The 19,394-nt window shown below is 39.2% G+C and overlaps 1 protein-coding gene across 1 annotated transcript in view; it reads left to right on the top strand.

The window, feature by feature from the left end:
- LOC114198975 (uncharacterized) overlaps positions 1 to 19,394 on the top strand; it is a 44,796-nt gene that overhangs the window by 15,545 nt on the left and 9,857 nt on the right. Inside the window, exons 4-5 of the mRNA XM_028090702.2 lie at positions 5 to 131; positions 860 to 958. Coding sequence (XP_027946503.2) covers positions 5 to 131; positions 860 to 958 — 226 coding nt within the window. The remainder of the gene's footprint in view (positions 1 to 4; positions 132 to 859; positions 959 to 19,394) is intronic.

The following is a 19,394-nucleotide window of genomic DNA, read 5'->3' on the forward strand; positions in this document are numbered from 1 at the left end:
TCAGAGGTTGGTGTTGTTCAAGGATGTGGCCGTAGACTTCTCTCAGGAGGAGTGGGAGTGCCTGGACTTGGAACAGAAAGATTTGTACAGAGATGTGATGTTGGAAAACTATAGCAACCTGGTCTCACTGGGTAAGTTTGTCTGGTCCCAATAATTCGACTATAGTCTTTGTGAAATTTGGGAAATATTTTAAGTACCTAGCTGAATTTCAGAACCCTAGTCCCAACTAAGTTCTTTGTGGCTTATAGACTTTAAAATGGACAGTTCCATTGAGTACCTTTATCTTCTCTGTTCTTCACATATCCTTCATCTAAATCTTTTTTATTTTATTTTATTTTTTTAAAGATTTTATTTATTTATTTGAGAGAGAGAGAATGAGAGATAGAGAGCACGAGAGGGAAGAGGGTCAGAGGGAGAAGCAGACTCCCTGCCGAGCAGGGAGCCCGATGCGGGACTCGATCCCGGGACTCCAGGACCATGACCTGAGCCGAAGGCAGTCGCTTAACCAACTGAGCCACCCAGGCGCCCCTCATCTAAATCTTTTTTAAAATATTATTTATTTATCTGAGAATGAGAGAGTAACAGAGAGAGAGAGAGCACGTGAGTACACGAGGTGGGGGAGGGGCAGAGGGAGAGGGAGAGGGAGTAGCAGACTCCCCACTGACTAAGGAGCCCAATGCAGGGCTCAATCCCAGGACTCTGAGATCATGACTGCAGCCCAAGGCTGACGCTTAACCTTGAGCCACCCAGGTGCCCCCCCCAGTCTTTCTGTGATTGACCTTCTTACTTGATGAACGGTGGACTCAATTTTAATTCTGGGCAAGCAGAGTATAATCATATCTTTTTCCATTCTTTTAAGCAGGATTTTCCATTTCTAGAGCAGATGTGCTTTCCTTATTGAAGCAAGGGAAAGAGCCCTGGAAGGTTGTGCAGGATGTGACAAGAAGTCAGAGTTCAGGTGAGTCAGAGATGGTCAAGCAAGGGGAGGCCATTGTTGAGAACAGTCAAATCACTTAATTTGTTGGCTACAACTTTGAGATATTAGCTGAGAAGTTCTCTTCAAAGATCAAACCAAGGCTTGTGGAGTAGAAGCTTGAATACTGGAAGGCAAAATGGTTTTAGCATCAGTTACCAAAGGAAACCCCTTCTTCACCCCAATTACCACTTCCTTGCTTTTCTTTCACATTCCCCTGTCTTTTCAAATGGAATAGCCCTCCTCCAGTGATAACAATTTTACCTATATTTTTCATCCAGTTAGGGAGAATAAAAGTTGAAAATGAGGTCAGAGAGGAGGTGGGGCTAGGTCACATAGGGACCTGTATGCCATGACAAAGAATTGGGATTACATTGAAACTACAATAATGATTGGCTGATATCAAGCAGGAGACTGACATGATTAAACTTGGTATTTTCTTTTTTTTGGGGGGTTTTATCCTTTTTCTTTTCTTTTTTTAAATTTTTTTATTGTTATGTGAATCACCATATATTACATAATTTGTTTTGGTGTAGTGTTCCATGATTCATTGTTTGTTCATAACACCCAGTGCTCCATGCAGAATGTGCCCTCTTTAATACCCATCACCAGGCTAACCCATCCCCCTACCCTCCTCCCCTCTAGAAACCTCAGTTTGTTTTTCAGAGTCCATCATCTCTCCTGGTTCATCTCCCCCTCTGACTTACTCCCCTTCATTCTTCCTCTCCTGCTATCTTCTTCTTTTTCTTTTTTCTTAAAATATGTTGCGTTATTTGTTTCAGAAGTACAGATCTGTGATTCAACAGTCTTACACAATTCACAGCGCTCACTGTAGCACATACCCTCCCCAATGTCTATCACCCAGCCACCCCATCCCTCCCAGCCCCGACCACTCCAGCAACCCTCAGTTTGTTCCTGAGATTAAGAATTCCTCATATCAGTGAGGTCATATGATACATGTCTTTCTCTGATTGACTTATTTCACTCAGCATAACACCCTCCAGTTCCATCCACGTCGTTGCAAATGGCAAGATCTCATTCCTTTTGATGGCTGCATAATATTCCATGGTGTATATATACCACATCTTCTTTATCCATTCATCTGTCGATGGACATCTTGGCTCTTTCCACAGTTTGGCTCTTGTGGACATTGCTGCTATAAACATTGGGGTGCACGTACCCCTTCGGGTCCCTACATTTGTATCTTTGGGGTAAATACCCAGTAGTGCAATTGCTGGATCGAATGGTAGCTCTAATTTCAACTGTTTGAGGAACCTCCATACTGTTTTCCAGAGGGGTTGCACCAGCTTGCATTGCCACCAACAGTGTAGGAGGGTTCCCCTTTCTCCACATCCCCGCCAACATCTGTCGTTCCCTGACTTGTTAATTTTAGCCAATCTGACGGGTGTGAGGTGGTATCTCATTGAGGTTTTGATTTGGATTTCCCTGATGCAGAGCGATGTTGAGCACTTTTTCATGTGCCTGTTGGCCATTTGGATGTCTTCTTTGGAAAAATGTCTGTTCATGTCTTCTGCCCATTTCTTGATTGGATTATTTGTTCTTTGGGTGTTGAGTTTGATAAGTTCTTTATAGATTTTGGATACTAGCCCTTTATCTGATAGGTCATTTGCAAATATTTTCTCCCATTCTGTCGGTTGTCTTTTGGTTTTGTGGACTGTTTCTTTTGCTGTGCAAAAGCTTTTTATCTTGATGAAATCCCAATAGTTCATTTTTGCCCTGGCTTCCCATGTCTTTGGTGATGTTTCTAGGAAGAAGTTGCTGCGGCTGAGGTTGAAGAGGTTGCTACCTGTGTTCTCCTTTAGGATTTGGATGGACTCCTGTCTCACGTTTAGGTCTTTCAACCATTTGGAGTCTATTTTTGTGTGTGGTGTAAGGAAATGGTCCAGTTTCATTCTTCTGCATGTGGCTGTCCAATTTTCCCAACACCATTTGTTGAAGAGACTGTCTTTTTTCCACTGGACATTCTTTCCTGCTTTGTCAAAGATAAGTTGACCATAGAGTTGAGGGTCCATTTCTGGGCTCTCGATTCTGTTCCATTGATCTATGTGTCTGTTTTTGTGCCAGTACCATACTGTCTTGATGATGACAGCTTTGTAATAGAGCTGGAAGTCTGGAATTGTGATGCCGCCAGCTTTGCTTTTCTTTTTCAATATTCCCCTGGCTATTCGGGGTCTCTTCTGGTTCCATACAAATTTTAGGATTATTTGTTCCATTTCTTTGAAAAAGGTGGATGGTATTTTGATGGGGATTGCATTGAATGTGTAGATTGCTCTAGGTAGCATTGACATCTTCACAATGTTGGTTCTTCCAATCCATGAGCATGGAACGTTTTTCCATTTCTTTGTGTCTTCTTCAATTTCTTTCCTGAGTATTTTATAGTTTTCTGAGTACAGATCCTTTGCCTCTTTGGTTAAATTTATTCCTAGGTATCTTATGGTTTTGGGTGCAATTGTGAATGGGATCGACTCCTTGATTTGTCTCTCTTCTGTCTTGTTGTTGGTGTATAGGAATGCCACTGATTTCTGTGCATTGATTTTATAGCCTGCCACTTTACTGAATTCCTATATGAGTTCTAGCAGTTTTGGGGTGGAGTCTTTTGGGTTGTCCACATAAAGTATCATATCATCTGCAAAGAGTGAGAGTTTGACTTCCTCTTTGCCGATTTGGATGCCTTTGATTTCTTTTTGTTGTCTGATCGCTGTGGCTAGGACTTCTAATACTATGTTGAATAGCAGCGGTGAGAGTGGACATCCCTGCCGCGTTCCTGACCTTAGGGGAAAAGCTCTCAGCTTTTCCCCATTGAGAATGATATTCGCTGTAGGTTTTTCGTAGATGGCTTTTATGATATTGAGGTATGTACCCTCTATCCCTATACTCTGAAGAGTTTTCATCAAGAAAGGATGCTGTACTTTGTCAAATGCTTTTTCTGCATCTATTGAGAGGATCATATGATTCTTGTTCTTTCTTTTGTTAATGTATTGTATCACGTTGATTGATTTGAGGATGTTGAACCAGCCTTGCAGCCCAGGGATAAATCCCACTTGGTCGTGGTGAATAATCCTTTTAATGTACTGTTGGATCCTATTGGCTAGTATTTTGGTGAGAATTTTTGCATCCATGTTCATCAAGGATATTGGCCTGTAATTCTCCTTTTTGATGGGATCTTTGTCTGGTTTTGGGATCAAGGTAATGGTGGCCTCATAAAATGAATTTGGAAGTTTTCCTTCCATTTCTGTTTTTTGGAACAGTTTCAGGAGAATAGGTATTAATTCTTCTTTAAATGTCTGATAGAATTCCCCTGGGAAGCCATCTGGCCCTGGGCTTTTGTTTCTTGGGAGATTTTTGATGACTGCTTCAATTTCCTTAGTGGTTATAGGTCTGTTCAGGTTTTCTATTTCTTCCTGGTTCAGTTTTGGTAGTTGATACATCTCTAGGAATGCACCCATTTCTTCCAGGTTATCTAGTTTGCTGGCATAGAGTTGCTCATAATATGTTCTTATAATTGTTTGTATTTCTTTGGTGTTGGTTGTGATCTCTCCTCTTTCATTCATGATTTTGTTGATTTGGGTCATTTCTCTTTTCTTTTTGATAAGTCTGGCCAGGGGTTTATCAATCTTGTTAATTCTTTCAAAGAACCAGCTCTTAGTTTCGTTGATCTGTTCTACTGTTCTTTTGGTTTCTAGTTCATTGATTTCTGCTCTGATCTTTATGATTTCTCTTCTGCTGGGTTTAGGCTTTATTTGCTGTTCTTTCTCCAGCTCCTTTAGGTGTAGGGTTAGGTTGTGTATTTGAGACCTTTCTTGTTTCTTGAGAAAGGCTTGTATTGCTATATACTTTCCTCTCAGGACTGCCTTTGCTGTATCCCAAAGATTTTGGACAGTTGTGTTTTCATTTTCGTTGGTTTCCATGAATTTTTTTAATTCTTCTTTAATTTCCTGGTTGACCCATTCATTCTTTAGTAGGATGCTCTTTAGCCTCCATGTATTTGAGTTCTTTCCGACTTTCCTCTTGTGATTGAGTTCTAGTTTCAAAGCATTGTGCTCTGAAAATATGCAGGGAATGATCCCAATCTTTTGGTACCGGTTGAGACCTGATTTGTGACCTAGGATGTGATCAATTCTGGAGAATGTTCCATGGGCACTCGAGAAGAATGTGTATTCCGTTGCTTTGGGATGGAATGTTCTGAATATGTCTGTGAAGTCCATTTGGTCCAGTGTGTCATTTAAAGTCTTTATTTCCTTGTTGATCTTTTGCTTAGAGGATCTGTCCATTTCAGTCAGGGGGGTGTTAAAGTCCCCCACTATTACTGTATTGTTGTCAATGTGTTTCTTTGCTTTTGTTATTAATTGCCTTATATAATTGGCTGCTCCCATGTTTGGGGCATAGATATTTACAATTGTTAGATCTTCTTGTTGGATAGACCCTTTAAGTAGGATATAGTGTCCTTCCTCATCTCTTATTACAGTCTTTGTTTTAAAATCTAGTTTGTCTGATATAAGGATTGCCACCCCAGCTTTCTTTTGGTGTCCATTAGCATGGTAAATGGTTTTCCACCCCCTCACTTTCAATCTGGGGGTGTCTTTGGGTCTAAAATGAGTCTCTTGCAGACAGCATATGGATGGGTCTTGTTTTTTAATCCAATCTGATAGCCTGTGTCTTTTGATTGGGGCATTGAGCCCATTTACATTCAGGGTAACTATTGAAAGGTATGAACTTAGTGCCAGTATATTGCCTGTAAGGTGACTGTTACTGTATGTTGTCTGTGTTCCTTTCTGATCTTTGCTGCTTTTAGGCTCTCTCTTTGCTTAGAGGACCCCTTTCAATATTTCTTGGAGGGCTGGTTTCGTGTTTGCAAATTCCTTTAGTTTTTGTTTGTTCTGGAAGCTTTTTATCTCTCCTTCTATTTTCAATGACAGCCTAGCTGGATATAATATTCTTGGCTGCATATTTTTCTCATTTAGTGCTCTGAAGATATCTTGCCAGTCCTTTCTGGCCTGCCAGGTCTCTGTGGATAGGTCTGTTGCCAATCTAATATTTTTACCATTGTAAGTTACATATCTCTTCTCCCGAGCTGCTTTCAGGATTTTCTCTTTGTCTCTGAGACTCGTAAGTTTTACCATTAGATGTCGGGGTGTTGACCTATTTTTATTGATTTTGAGAGGGGTTCTCTGTGCCTCCTGGATTTTGATGCCTGTTTCCTTCGTCACATTAGGGAAGTTCTCTGCTATTATTTGCTCCAATATACCTTCTGCCCCTCTCTCTCTTTCCCCTTCTTCTGGGATCCCAATTATTCTAATGTTGTTTCGTCTTATTGAATCACTTATCTCTCGAATTCTGCCCTCGTGATCCTGTAGTTGTTTCTCCCTCTTTTTCTCAGCCTCTTTACTTTCCATCATTTGGTCTTCTATATCACTGATTCTCTCTTCTGCCTCATTTATCCTAGCAGTTAGTGCCCCCATTTTTGATTGCACCTCATCAATAGTCTTTTTGATTTCGACTTGGTTAGATTTTAGTTCTTTTATTTCTCCAGAAAGGGTTTCTCTAATAACTTCCACGCTTTTTTCAAGCTCAGCTAGTATCTTTAAAGTCATGATTCTGAACTCTAGGTCCGACATCGTACTAATGTCCGTATTGAGTAGGTCCCTGGCTGACGGTACTACCTCTTGTTTTTTTTGCTGAGGTGATTTTTTTCGTCTTGTATTTTGTCCAGAGGAGAATAGATGAATGAGAGAACAAAATGCTAACAGGTTTACAACGTCCCCAGCAAATATACTGTATACAAATCAGAAAAGACCTGAAACCAGGGGAAAAGAAAGGGAAAGAAAGAAAAAAGAAAGAGAAAAAAAAAAAGATAAAAACAAAAACAGAACAATACAAAAAAAGCAGAATGTGATCAAATATGATCAGGCTAGTGCATAGATTAGTGCCACACACTAGATTTTGGGCGTATTTTGGTCTGTTAGAAAAAAGTGCCTCCTAAAATTTTAAAGGAAGGAAGACATATATGTACAAAATAAGGGTTGATACAATGAAGGGATAGAAGATGACTGTAAAGATGAAAATTATAAAAGATTTTATAAAAGGATTTGATAAGAGAAGAAGTTGTTTGAAAAAAGAAAGAAGATTTAAAAAAAAAATGGGAGAGAATGTGATCAGGCAGGAGACTAGACCAGAACCATACACTAGTGATTTAGGGTATATTTTTATCTGTTAGAAGAAACTGTATCTCAAAATTTTAAAGAGAGAACAACTTATATATATGCCAAAAATAAGGGTAACTACTATGAAGGGATAAAATATGACTCTAAAAATGAAAAATAAAAAAATTTTTTTTTTAAAAAGAGATTGATAAGATGTTGGTTGAAAAAGGGAAAAAGAAAAAGAAAAAAAAACAAAAAACAGTTAACAAAAATTAACTTTGATGAACTAATGAATCGTGGTAAAAAAAAGCCATGAATTCTATGTGCAGTATTCCCCTAACCCTGGAGTTCTCCCGTTCTCCTTGATCGGTAAACTTGGTCTTGGCTTGCTGGCTGTTCGTGCTGATCTTCTGGGGGGAGGGGCCTGTTGCTGTGGTTTCCAAATGTCTTTGCCGGAGGCTGAATTGCCCCGCCCTTGTCTCTCCGGGCCAAGCAAGCTGCTTGGGTTTGATCTCAGGAGCTTTTGTTCCCTGCAAGCTCTCCGTACAGCCTTGGAGGACCAGGGCAAAAATGGTGGCCTCCCAATCTCCACCCGGAGGAGCTGAGAACTCGGGGCCCCGCTCCTCAGTGCACCCCCAGAGAAAAGCAGTCACTCCCTTGTCCCTGGTCTCCGGCCGCTCTCCGTGCTCACCCGGCCTGTGACCAAGCGTTTGTATCTCTGGCGCCCGACCCCGTGTGGAGTCTCTAAACCCAGCAGATCCCTGCGGTGCGTTCCCGCGCCGCTCCTCCCCGGGAAGGAAGGGGAGTCTCCCCGGATCTGCCACCTATTGGGTCCCTGCTGCAGGGGCAGTGGCCCGACTGGGCCGCGGATCACAGTTTATGGCAACCCCGAGCTGAGAGCCCGCGCCTCAGCTCCGACTCTGCAGCCGGCTTCCCCGCTCCGATACCTGGGAGCTCTGGTGCACTCAGGCACCCCCGGTCTTTCTGTGACCCCGAGGGTCCTGAGACCACACTGTCCCGGTAGGATTCCACCCCCTGCTTAACCACTGCAGCGACGTCCCTCAGCGGAGCCGACTTCTAACAGTTCCGATTTTGTGCTCCGCGCGGCTCTATCACTTGCCAGAAGCCGCCGACGGAGGCCCCCTCCCCCGCCGTCTATCCTCCCGAATATCGCCTCGGATTCACTTCTCCGCACGTCCTACCTTCCAGTAAGTGGTCGCTTCTCTGTTCAGATAGTTGTTGCTACTCTCCTCTTCGATCTCCTCTTGAGTCCGTAGGTGTTTAGAATGGTTTGATCCCTATTCAGCTGAATTCCTGAGACCAGACGAAATCTAGATCTCCTACTCCTCCGCCATCTTGCTCCGCCCCCCTAAACTTGGTATTTTCAAAGACTACTCTGGATACTGTATAGAAAATAAAATGGGAGCAAGAGTGAAACAGAAAGACCAGTTAGAAAGCGATTTTTTAGTCCAGATTAGAAATTATGGTGTCTTAGATGAGGGCAGGAGTAAGTGAAGGTGACATGAAGGGGTCAGATTCTGATCAGATTTTAAAGGTGGTGCCTCTTGCTGATTAGTGGGAAGTGGTGTGTGATGAAAGAGAAATCCAGGATAACTTACTAGATTTATGCCTGAGCAATTGGACATCTTTTTCTTAGTTGGGAAAGACAGGTGTTCACGAATTCTGTTTTGTTCATGATACTTGAGGATTATCTATTAGAACTAGGAAGAAACCAAGAAAGAACCTGGAAAGAAATAATATACATGTAAGTAGAATTTAAAACCTTAGACTTGGAAGACATAATTTATGAAGTTATGTAATAGTTTAAAAAGAGAAGGACCCTACTGCAGTCTGTATTTTAGTTAGAAAGAAGGGGAAGTTCCAGCAAAGGAGACTGAGAAGGAATAGCTAGTGAGCTAATAGGAAAATAAAGAAAATGGTTGTATCTCAGAAGCCAAGTGGAAAAATATTTAAGAAGGGCAGCGTCTGATGACGTATGGTGACTAACATAACATAAAAAAAAAAAAAATCTCAAAAAAAAGGGGGGGCAGGCTTCTTTCTTATCAGGGAACGTGAGTAAGTTGAGGACTGAGAATTGATCACTGGGTTTGGTAATGAGGGAAAAGAAAGCTGTGCATTGGTTCAGATAGAAGGGAAGAGAGGGAAATGGGAGGTCATATAGTATTACAGTATAGGGGATGATTGGAAGAACTGGAATCACTTAGACCAGAGTTTTAGTGGCAGCTTTTGTCTCAAGCAAATTACTTTACCAGGCTTGACTCCCTTGTCCCATTTCCTCATAGTTTAAAAGGAAAAGAACACCTAACTGATAAGATGGTTGAGAAGATTTGGAATATTGAATGCAATTACATTATTCTAAGTTCTCAATAAGAAATTTTATGGAAGAAAAATTAGTACAAATGGGATAACTATAGTGCTGCATTTTGAAGTGTAGACAGATTTCAAACTAGACCCTTGTGAATAGCTCTAGTCAGAAAGCTAGCAAACATTTTAGGGGCCACTCTATGCTGTGACTACCATACAATCAAGTTTTTCCTAATGACTTCTAACAAAATATCTCTTGATTCTGTGTGCTTTCATATCCACTAGCAACCCTTTAAGCCTATACTCCCTCTGATCTGGGCTACTGCAGTACCCTTCTAACTGGTTTTGACACAGTAGCCAGAGTAATATTTTTAAAAAATATAAATCAGATCACACAATGATAAAATCAAAACTAGAAAGCCTTACCTAACCTGGCTTCTGAAGGTTTTTATAACCCTACCTTAGATACCTCTCCCCTTTCTCATTGGACTCCAGCCACAGGAGCCTTCATTCATTATCTCAGATACATCTAGTACCTGCATATCTAGTACCTGTGCTCCACCCCCTTATGTCACTCACTCTGCCTGGAATGCCCTACTCACCTCACTAACTGCTGTGCTTCTTTAGGTCTCAGCCTATATATCATTATATCCTGAGAATTCTTTCCTGATCAAATTCTCAGTAATGATCTTTTAGGTTTTCTTACAGTCATTTCCAAGCTACAATTTTATAATAGTAAGACCGTCACACTTTTTGGCTGCAACACATCTGTAAAGGAGATCTGCAGAGCTCAGTGTGCCTCTGATTTAAGTGAGCCTTCAAAATCTTGTGTGCTCTTGGTAAGACCAGCCCCTGACAGGCCTCCAGCAGAATTTAAGGGAAACAAGATCACTTCCTGTTCTAGCATGGCAGTATTTTTCTTACTGTTTTCTTAGAGACCAATTCCCATTAACAAAATTACCCAAATTCCCCTAAGAGGTTTTTTAGGACCAATTCCTGTTTGTCTTACACCTTCAGTTACCTCACTCAGGTCCGGAAGTCCAAGCTTTCCAGGGCACCAATCAGCAGCTGAACTCTTTCACCATGTATTTCCAGTCAGACTTAATTCCCCACTCTTTCTTAACACCCAAATCTCTTCCATCATACTGTTTGAAACTTTTTAAGAAATATCTCATATTCTCTTTAGACTCTCTGACTACTCCTTTCACCTTTTGGCTTTAAGTGAACACTTTAGCTGTGCCATGAATATACAAATTTTTCTTAGAGTACTTGATAATGGTTTTTGCTTTGTCTTATCCCACAGTCCATTATTTCCCATTACCAAAGTCCCCAGCTCCTTTAAAGCACTTCAGAGACTGAACCGCCCACTATGTGCTCTTGTCATATCATTTACCAATTTCCTCTCCTTGAATAGACTGAAGATCAGAACTCTTGGCCCACTGACTTTCTCTTCTCCACTACACCTGTTACCATTGTTGGTGACTTCTGCATCCTTACAATAATATATCTTGGGACGCCTGGGTGGCTCAGTTGGTTAAGTGTCTGCCTTCAGCTCAGGTCATGATCCCAGGATCCTGGGATTGAGTCCTGCATTGGGCTCCTTGCTCAATGGGGAGCCTGCTTCTCCCTCTGCCTGCTCTGCCTGCCACTCCCCCCTCTTATGTGTGCACTCTCGCTCGCTCTCTGACAAATAAATAAAATCTTAAAAGAAATAATACATCTTAATTCTCAATTCCTTAACCTCATTTCAAATGATCTTTCTCCTCCAAATTACTTCACTTATTCACTCCCCTAGGTGATACATAAACCTTGTAATTAACCAGCCCAAAATCTGTTTCAAGCATTCACTCTCTTTGACAGCTACTTTTTTTCTAATGGGTTATTTATTTATTTTAGAGAGAGAGCATGCGAGCAGGGAGAGGAGCAGAGGGAGAGGGAGAATCTCAAGCAGACTCCCTCCTGAGTCTGGAGCCCAAATGGGGCTGGGCTCGATCCCGCCACCACCAGATCATGACCTGAGCCAATACCAAGTATTGGACTCCCAACCAACTGAGACATCCAGGTGCCCTGACAGCTACTTTTTAACTTTTCAACTAACTTATTCTTGTACTACCTCCTCAACCACATAGTGTAATGTCTTCCGTATGAAAAAAAAATTGTTCTTGATGTTACATTTTCCATTCTGTTACTCTGCTCTCCTTGATAGCCGTGACTTATCTATACTTCCTCACCTCCCATTCTCCCTTGCCTCTTTCAGCTACAGGTATAGCCATTGCTGGGTAACTTTTCTCTTCTTTGCAGGATAATTTTAAGGCATGCCCAAGAAATTACTTAATTTAAAAATTAGATTAACATATTTAATACTTTAGACATAGAATAATCCCTTTGATCTCTAATTGATGCCAGACTCATTTAATAATTTTGGTATCTCTTAGTCTAATTTTTTATATGGATTGCCATCTCTTCTTCACTTCTTGTTCTACCACACTGGGCCAACTTAAACTTCTTCAGTTGAAAGGAGAAGAATACAAACATCAGGTTCCAAATTTGCTCTGGGTCCTTACAGGGAGCATTAGGGGAATCCTAATTATTTACAGAATTTTCATTTAGGGAGTATTGCTAACATTTAGAAAATCAGCCACATGATTTTTAAAAATTTATAGTGAAATTTACAGGAAAGTGCATTAAACATATGTATAGTTTGATGAATAACCACTGACAAGAAACAGAACATTTGACAGGACTCCAGAAACACCCGATGAATATATCTTATGACCTATGTATACATTTCAGAAAATATTGTTTAATTTTGCCCATTTTAGAATTTAGGTGAGTGACATCATATTGTATGTATTTTTTTGTGTCATGCTCGTTTCATTCATTATTACAGTTGTGAGAGTCATCCATATTGGTAGCTCTAGTTCATTCATTTTTGCAAGAATTCCATTGTTTGAATATACCAAAATTAACTCTTGGTTATTAACTTTCAGTATATTCTTGGTTAAAATTTGGGTCATTTCTAATTTGGCTGTTAAAAATAATGATGCGATAAATGTCACTTGACATGTTTACTCCTATACCTGAGCATGAGGTTCTGTGGGATATCTATCTAAGAATAAAAGTGCCAGGTCAGAAGATATGTGTATCCTTGATTTTACTAGATAATGTCAAGCTGTGTTCCCAAGTAGTTGTACCCATGTACACCCCTATCAATAGTATATGAGAATTTGTTTGCACCACATCCTTGAGTGCAGATTTTAAAAGTTTTGCGAATCTTGTGGGTTTGTATCTGTCATTGGAATTTTATTTCCATCTCCTTGATTACTAATGAGTTTGGGATTTTTTTTTTTTATATATATTTATTGGCTGTTTAGAACTTTTCTTTTGTAGATTCCTGTTCATGTCTTTGGCTTATTTTTCTATTGACTTGTTAATTTTTCTCTTACTGATTAGATCGGTTTTTTAAAAATATATTGTAGTTACTATATTTGTGTTTCAGATATCTTTTGCTGTGTGGCTTGGCTTTTCACTCTTTTTCTAGAATCTTTTGATGGATAAAAGTTCCTAATTTTAAAGTAGTAGAATTATTAATTTTTTCCTTTATGATGGATATTTTTTGTGAGCTATTACAAAATATCCTTCAGGTAGCACCTGGGTGGCTCAGTTGATTGAGCGACTGATTCTTGATTTCAGCTCTGGTCACGATTTCGGGGTCATGAGATGGAGCGCTGCTCTGAGCTCCATGCTGAGCGTGGAGCCTACTTAAGATTCTCTCTCTTCCCCCCAACCCGCTAGCCCTCTCTCTCTCAAAAAATAAAATGTCCTTCTGTACCTACTTTCATTCATGAATATATTCTTCTATATACGTATTTTAATTTTTAAAAAATTTTTAAAAATTTTTAAATTTTTTTATTTTTTTAAGATTTTTATTTATTTGACAGAGAGAGACACAGTGAGAGAGGGAACACAAGCAGGGGGAGTGGGAGAGGGAGAAGCAGGCTCCCCGGGGCTCGATCCCAGGATCCTGGGATCATGACCTGAGCCGAAGGCAGATGCTTAACAACTGAGCCACCCAGGCGCCCCTGTATAAGTATTTTTAAATAGCTTTTTAGTGTTGCCTTCCACATTGAGATTTTTATCCTACCTATAGTTGATTTCTCTCATGGTCTGTCAAATAGAGGTCTGGTTTTTTGTAGTTGTCTTGGCAAGATTAATTGTAAAGTTTATTTTCTCCCCACTAAAGTGCTGCTTTTATAATTATATAAATATAACATAAATAATAAAATATACATAATATATATGTAAAAATATATAATATAAACATAATTATAAATATAATTTCCTTTTTTATGTGGGCATATTTTTGGACTTTATATTTAAGCCTGTGACAATACCACATTATTTTAATTACACTTGCTTTTAATGCATCTTGCTACCTAATGGGGAAAATATTTTCATCTTTTCTTCAAGAATGTCATGACTCTTCATGGTCTCATGTCTTTCTAATTAGCTTGACAGCCCTCTCCCCTCAAATGTGTTGGGATTTTGATTAAGATTACATTGAATCTAGAGATTATTTTGGGAGAAAATTGACATGTTTCCAATACTGAGTTTTCTCATGTTTCCTAATAATGTCCTGATCACAGAGTTGTAGACAAAGGAGAAGTGGCCATTGTTGCACCTCCCCAATTGCTGCAAGTCCCTCCCCCTCTTGCTGAAGCGACTTCCAGGGGATTTAATGGGCTGGCACCCCTTTATTCACTGTGTTCATTTTTCTCTTTCCCACTTGGGAGCCAGATATTAAAGACAAGGACTTTCAAAAACAACTGCATATATGGGAAAGTTAGAAAGGGACCATGGTACCCAGAGAAAGGCTCAGAAAAGACCTGAGAAGACCTTAAGTTTATACCTGAGGGTGGTCCTCAGCACAGAAGCCTATAACGATCAAAACAACAAAAACAGTAACAAAAATTAGCAAACCCTGGGGAAGGGAGAGAATCTGATTTCTAGAGTTACCACATTATTATTAGAATTATATAAAATGTCCAGTGTTCTAGGAAAAAATCATAAGGTGTACAAAGAAACAAGGAAAATATGGCCCATTCAAAGGAAAATAAACCAACAGAAACTGTTCCCGAAAAAGACCTGATGACATATATACTAGACACAGAGGTTTAAACAACTGTCTTATAGACAACTGAAGGAAGATGTGGAGAAAGTTGCTAAAACTATATATGAACAGAATGGAAACATCAATAAAGAAATAGAAAACCTCTAAGAAGTGCCAAAAAGAAATTCTGGAGTTAAAAAGTACAAAAACCCAGATGGAAAGTTCACTAGAGAGATTCAAAGACAGGTTTGAGCAGGCAGAAAGAATCAGCAAACTTGAAGATAGGACAACAGAAATTATTCAGTCTGAGGATTAGAAAGAAAAAAGGTTGAAGGAAAATGAACAGAGCTGAAGGGACCTGTGGGACACCATGAAGCAGCCAAACATGCATTGTGGGAGTCCCAGAAAGGAGAGAAAAAGAGACAATATTTGAAGAAACAATAGCTGAAAATTTTATGAAAGACAGAAATATAAACATACAAACTTCTAGACGATAATGGAGGGAAAAATTTAGGTGATTTTGGGCTCAGAATGAGTTTTTATTTAAACACCAAAAATATAATCATGAACAAAAAAAGTTAAAAATTGTTTTTCATTAAAATTAAAAACTGCTGCTGTGCGAAAGACAGTTATGAGAATGAAAAGACAAGCTATGAACTGGGAGAAAAATCTTTGTAAAACAAATATCTGGTAAAGAACTTATGTATAAAATATACAAAGAATTCTTAAAACTCAACAATAACAAAACAACCCAATTTAAATGTGGCCAAGAGATCTGAACAGATGCCTCACTAGAGAAGATAAACTCATGGTAAATAAGTATATGAAAAGTTGCTCAGTGTCATATGTCATTAGGGTATTAAAAATTTAAACAACCATGAGACATAACTATACATTTCTTAGAATGACTAAAATCCAAAACACTGAGAGCTCCAAATGTTGTCTATAATGTGGGGTAACAGGAACTCACTTTCACTGTTGGCGGGAATGCAAAATGGTACAGCCAGTTTGTTTTGTGTGTTTGTATGTTTTGTTTTGTTTTAGAGAGAGTATGAGCAGGGGAGGGGGGAGAGGGGCAGAGGAAGTCAATCCGAAGCAGACTCCACGATGAGTGTCAAGCCCAATGTGGTGCTCGATGTCATGACCCTGAGATCATGACCTGAGCTGAAATCAAGAGTCAGACACTTAACTGACAGAGCCACCCAGGCGCCCCATGTACAGCCACTTTGGAAGACAGTTTGGCACTTTCTTAAAACTAAACATAGTCCTACTGTATGATCCGGTAATTGTGCTCCTAGATATTTACCCAGATAAATTGAAAACTTTTGTTTTACAAAAACCTGCACATAAGTGTTTATAAAAGTTTTCCAAAACTTGAAAGCAACCAAGATGTCCTTCAGTAGGTGAATGGATAAACATAATGTGGTTCATCCATACAAAAAAGGACTATTATTCAGCAGTGAAAAATAAATTAGCTATTGAGTCATGAAAAGACATGAAGGAGCCTTAAATGCTTAGCATCTTGTTAAGTGAAAGGAGCCAGTTTGAAGAATTTACACACTTTATGACTCCAACTATATCACATTCTGGAAAAGGCAAATAGTGGAGTTAGTAACAATCAGTAGTTGCCTGGATTTGGGGAGGGAGGAGGAAGGGCTAGGTAGAGTACAGGGGATTTTTATATATATAAATACATGTATATATAATTATATATATAATTGTGCACATCTTCTTTATCCATTCAGCAGTTGATGGACGTTTGGGTTCTCTCCATAGTTTGGTTACTATTGATAATTTTTTTTTTAAGATTTTATTTATTTGAGAGAGGGAATGAGAGATAGAGAGCACAAGAGGGAAGAGGGTCAGAGGGAGAAGCAGACTCCCCGCTGAGCAGGGAGCCCGATGCGGGACTCGATCCCGGGACTCCAGGACCATGACCCAAGCCGAAGGCAGTCGCCCAACCAACTGAGCCACCCAGGCGTTGGAGAGCATGTACCCCTTCAAATCTGTATTTTTGTATCCTTTGGGTAAATACCTAGTAATGAATGCAATTGCTGAATCATAGGGTAGTTCTATTTTTAACTTTTTGAGGAATCTCCAAACTGTTCTCCAGAGTGGTTGCACCAGTTTGCATTCCCACAACAGTGCAAAAGGGTTGCCCTTTCTCCGCATACTCACCAATACCTATTGCTTCTTGTGTTGTTAATTTTAGCCATTCTGAAAGGTGTGAGGTGGTATTTCATTGTGTTTTGATTTGTGTTTCCCTGATGATGAATGATGTTAAGTATCTTTTCATGTTTCTGTTAGCCATCTGGATGTCTTCTTTGGAAAAGTGTCCATTCATATCTTCTGCCCATTTCTTAACTGGATTATTTGTTTTTTGGTTGAGTTTGATAAGTGCTTTATAGATTTTATATACTAACCCTTTATCAGATATGTCATTTGCAAATATCTTCTCCCATTCCATAGGCTGCCTTATAGTTTTGTTGATTGTTTCCTTTGCTGTGCCAAAGCAATTCTGAAAAAGAAAAAACTGGAGGCATCACAATTCTGGATTTCAAGCTATATTACAAAGCTTTAGTCATCTAGACATATGGTACTGACACAAAAACAGACACATAGATCAGTGGAACAGAATAGAGAACCCAGAAATGGGCCCACAACTATATGGTCAGCTAATTGTAAGCTTTTTATTTAACCCTTTTAAAGATCTCATCTCTGTGTCCATTTTCTCCCATGCCAAGAGTCCTGGTTATCATGAACACTAAAAATGATAGGATTGGAATATCATATTTACTTATTTTTTTTAAAGATTTTATTTATTTATTTGAGAGAGAATGAGAGATAGCATGAGAGAGAAGAGGGTCAGAGGGAGAAGCAGACTCCCTGCCGAGCAGAGAGCCCGATGCAGGACTCGATCCCAGGACTCCAGGATCATGACCTGAGCCGAAGGCAGTCGCTTAACCAACTGAGCCACCCAGGCGCCCTATCATATTTACTTATTTTATTCTACATTATACAAACAAATCTCTAAAATAAGATCAACATTACTACCAACAGTATGATTACTCAAAACAGTTTGCGACAATTATTTTGGCAATTCTTTTTTTCCTCCCTTGTAGGATGTATTTCACAGTCAAATTACTATGTTTGAGTTATTTGAAATAGTTTCCTTGTGTGGTTATTCCAATAATTGTAAATACTGTTTTTTTTTAATTCAGTATCTTCCACTTTTAAGCTGTGCTTGTTATAATTTGTTTTATAATTACAGAAAATATTTATATACCCCCAAAGTCAAATTTACAAAACAAGTTGTATTGAAAGAAGTCTGACTTCTATCCCTGCCCCTCTACCTGTTCCTTCCCCACCCTACAATCCATCCCCCCTTTTAAAAAAATAAAAACAAATGTATGTTATACATGCATACTTCCTCTTCCACCTCTCCTTCCTAAGATAAAAGGCATAACTATACATACTTTTGTCCACATTTCCTCACAATTAACAATGTATTTTTTTAAGATTTATTTATTTGGGAGAGAGAACAGCAGAGGGAGAGGAAGAAGCAGCCTCCCCGCTGAGCAGGGAGCCTGATGCGGGGCTCAATCCCATTACCCTAGATCATGACCTAAGCCAAGGCAGAGGCCTAACCGACTGAGCCCCCAGGTGCCCCTATGTTCCCTTTTTTAACTGCTGCATGGTACTCTGTAATGTGGCTAAACCATGAATTACTTCCATCAGCCACTTACCAATGGACAATTGGGTAATTTTTAATCTTTTGCTGTAACACATTATGCTTCAGTGAAACCCTTCTGCAGCAGACTTTTGACATTTCACTAATGCAATTTTGGGATTGATTTCACAGAAGTGGAGTTGTTAGATCAAATCATACATGTAATTGTGCTAAATACTGCCATATTTCCTTTCATAAGGTTTCTATCATTCATATTCTTACTAGCAATGTATATAAGTACCAATTTCCTTATAGCCTTGCTAACAGTATTTGATGTCATATTTGGAAATTCCCTATTCTAAAAGGTGACAAATAGCATGTCTGTAGTTTTTTAGAACTACTGTGATATATTTCACATGACATACAGTTTACCCATTTATAGCAAACAGTGATGATTTTTACTGTATTCACAGTCTCATACAGCCATCACCACAATTTTGGAATATTTTTATCACCTTAAAAAGAAACCAGTATCCAGTAGTATCCATTCCCCATGTTTCTCTGTCTAACCCTTAGCCCTGTGCAGCTATTGCTCTGTCTGTATGGATTTACCTATTCTGGACAATTCCTATAAAAGGAATCATACAATATGTGGTCTTTTGTGACTGGCTTATTTCACTAAGCATAATATTTTCAAAGTTCATTCATGTTGTAACATGTCAGTATTTTTATTGCCAAATATTCTATTGTAAGGATATACCATATTTTATTTATCCATTCATTGGTGGATGTTTGAGTTATTTCCACCTTATGCTTATGACAAATAATGTTATGAACATTGTATTCAAGTTTTTATATAGACATGTGTTTTCGGTTCTCTTGGCTCTGTACCTATGAGTGGGATTTCTGGGTTATGTGGTAACTCTATGTTGGACACTTCTGTTGGGCATATAACTTGGAGTGAAATTGCAGGGTAATATGGCAACTCTATGTTAACTTTCCGAGGAAGTGCAAAACTGTTTTACAAAGCAGCTGTACCATTTTGCATTCCCATGAGCAAGCTATGAGAGTTCCAGTTTCTCCATATCCTCACTTCTGTGTAGCTTTAATTTGCATTTATCTTATAGCAAATTTGAGTATATTTTCATATGGTTA

This window comes from Eumetopias jubatus, unplaced genomic scaffold (genome assembly GCF_037043125.1).
Source record: "Eumetopias jubatus isolate StellerSeaLion01/CBP00866 unplaced genomic scaffold, mEumJub1_p1.0 scaffold_10, whole genome shotgun sequence".
NCBI classification, from domain to species: domain Eukaryota; kingdom Metazoa; phylum Chordata; class Mammalia; order Carnivora; family Otariidae; genus Eumetopias; species Eumetopias jubatus.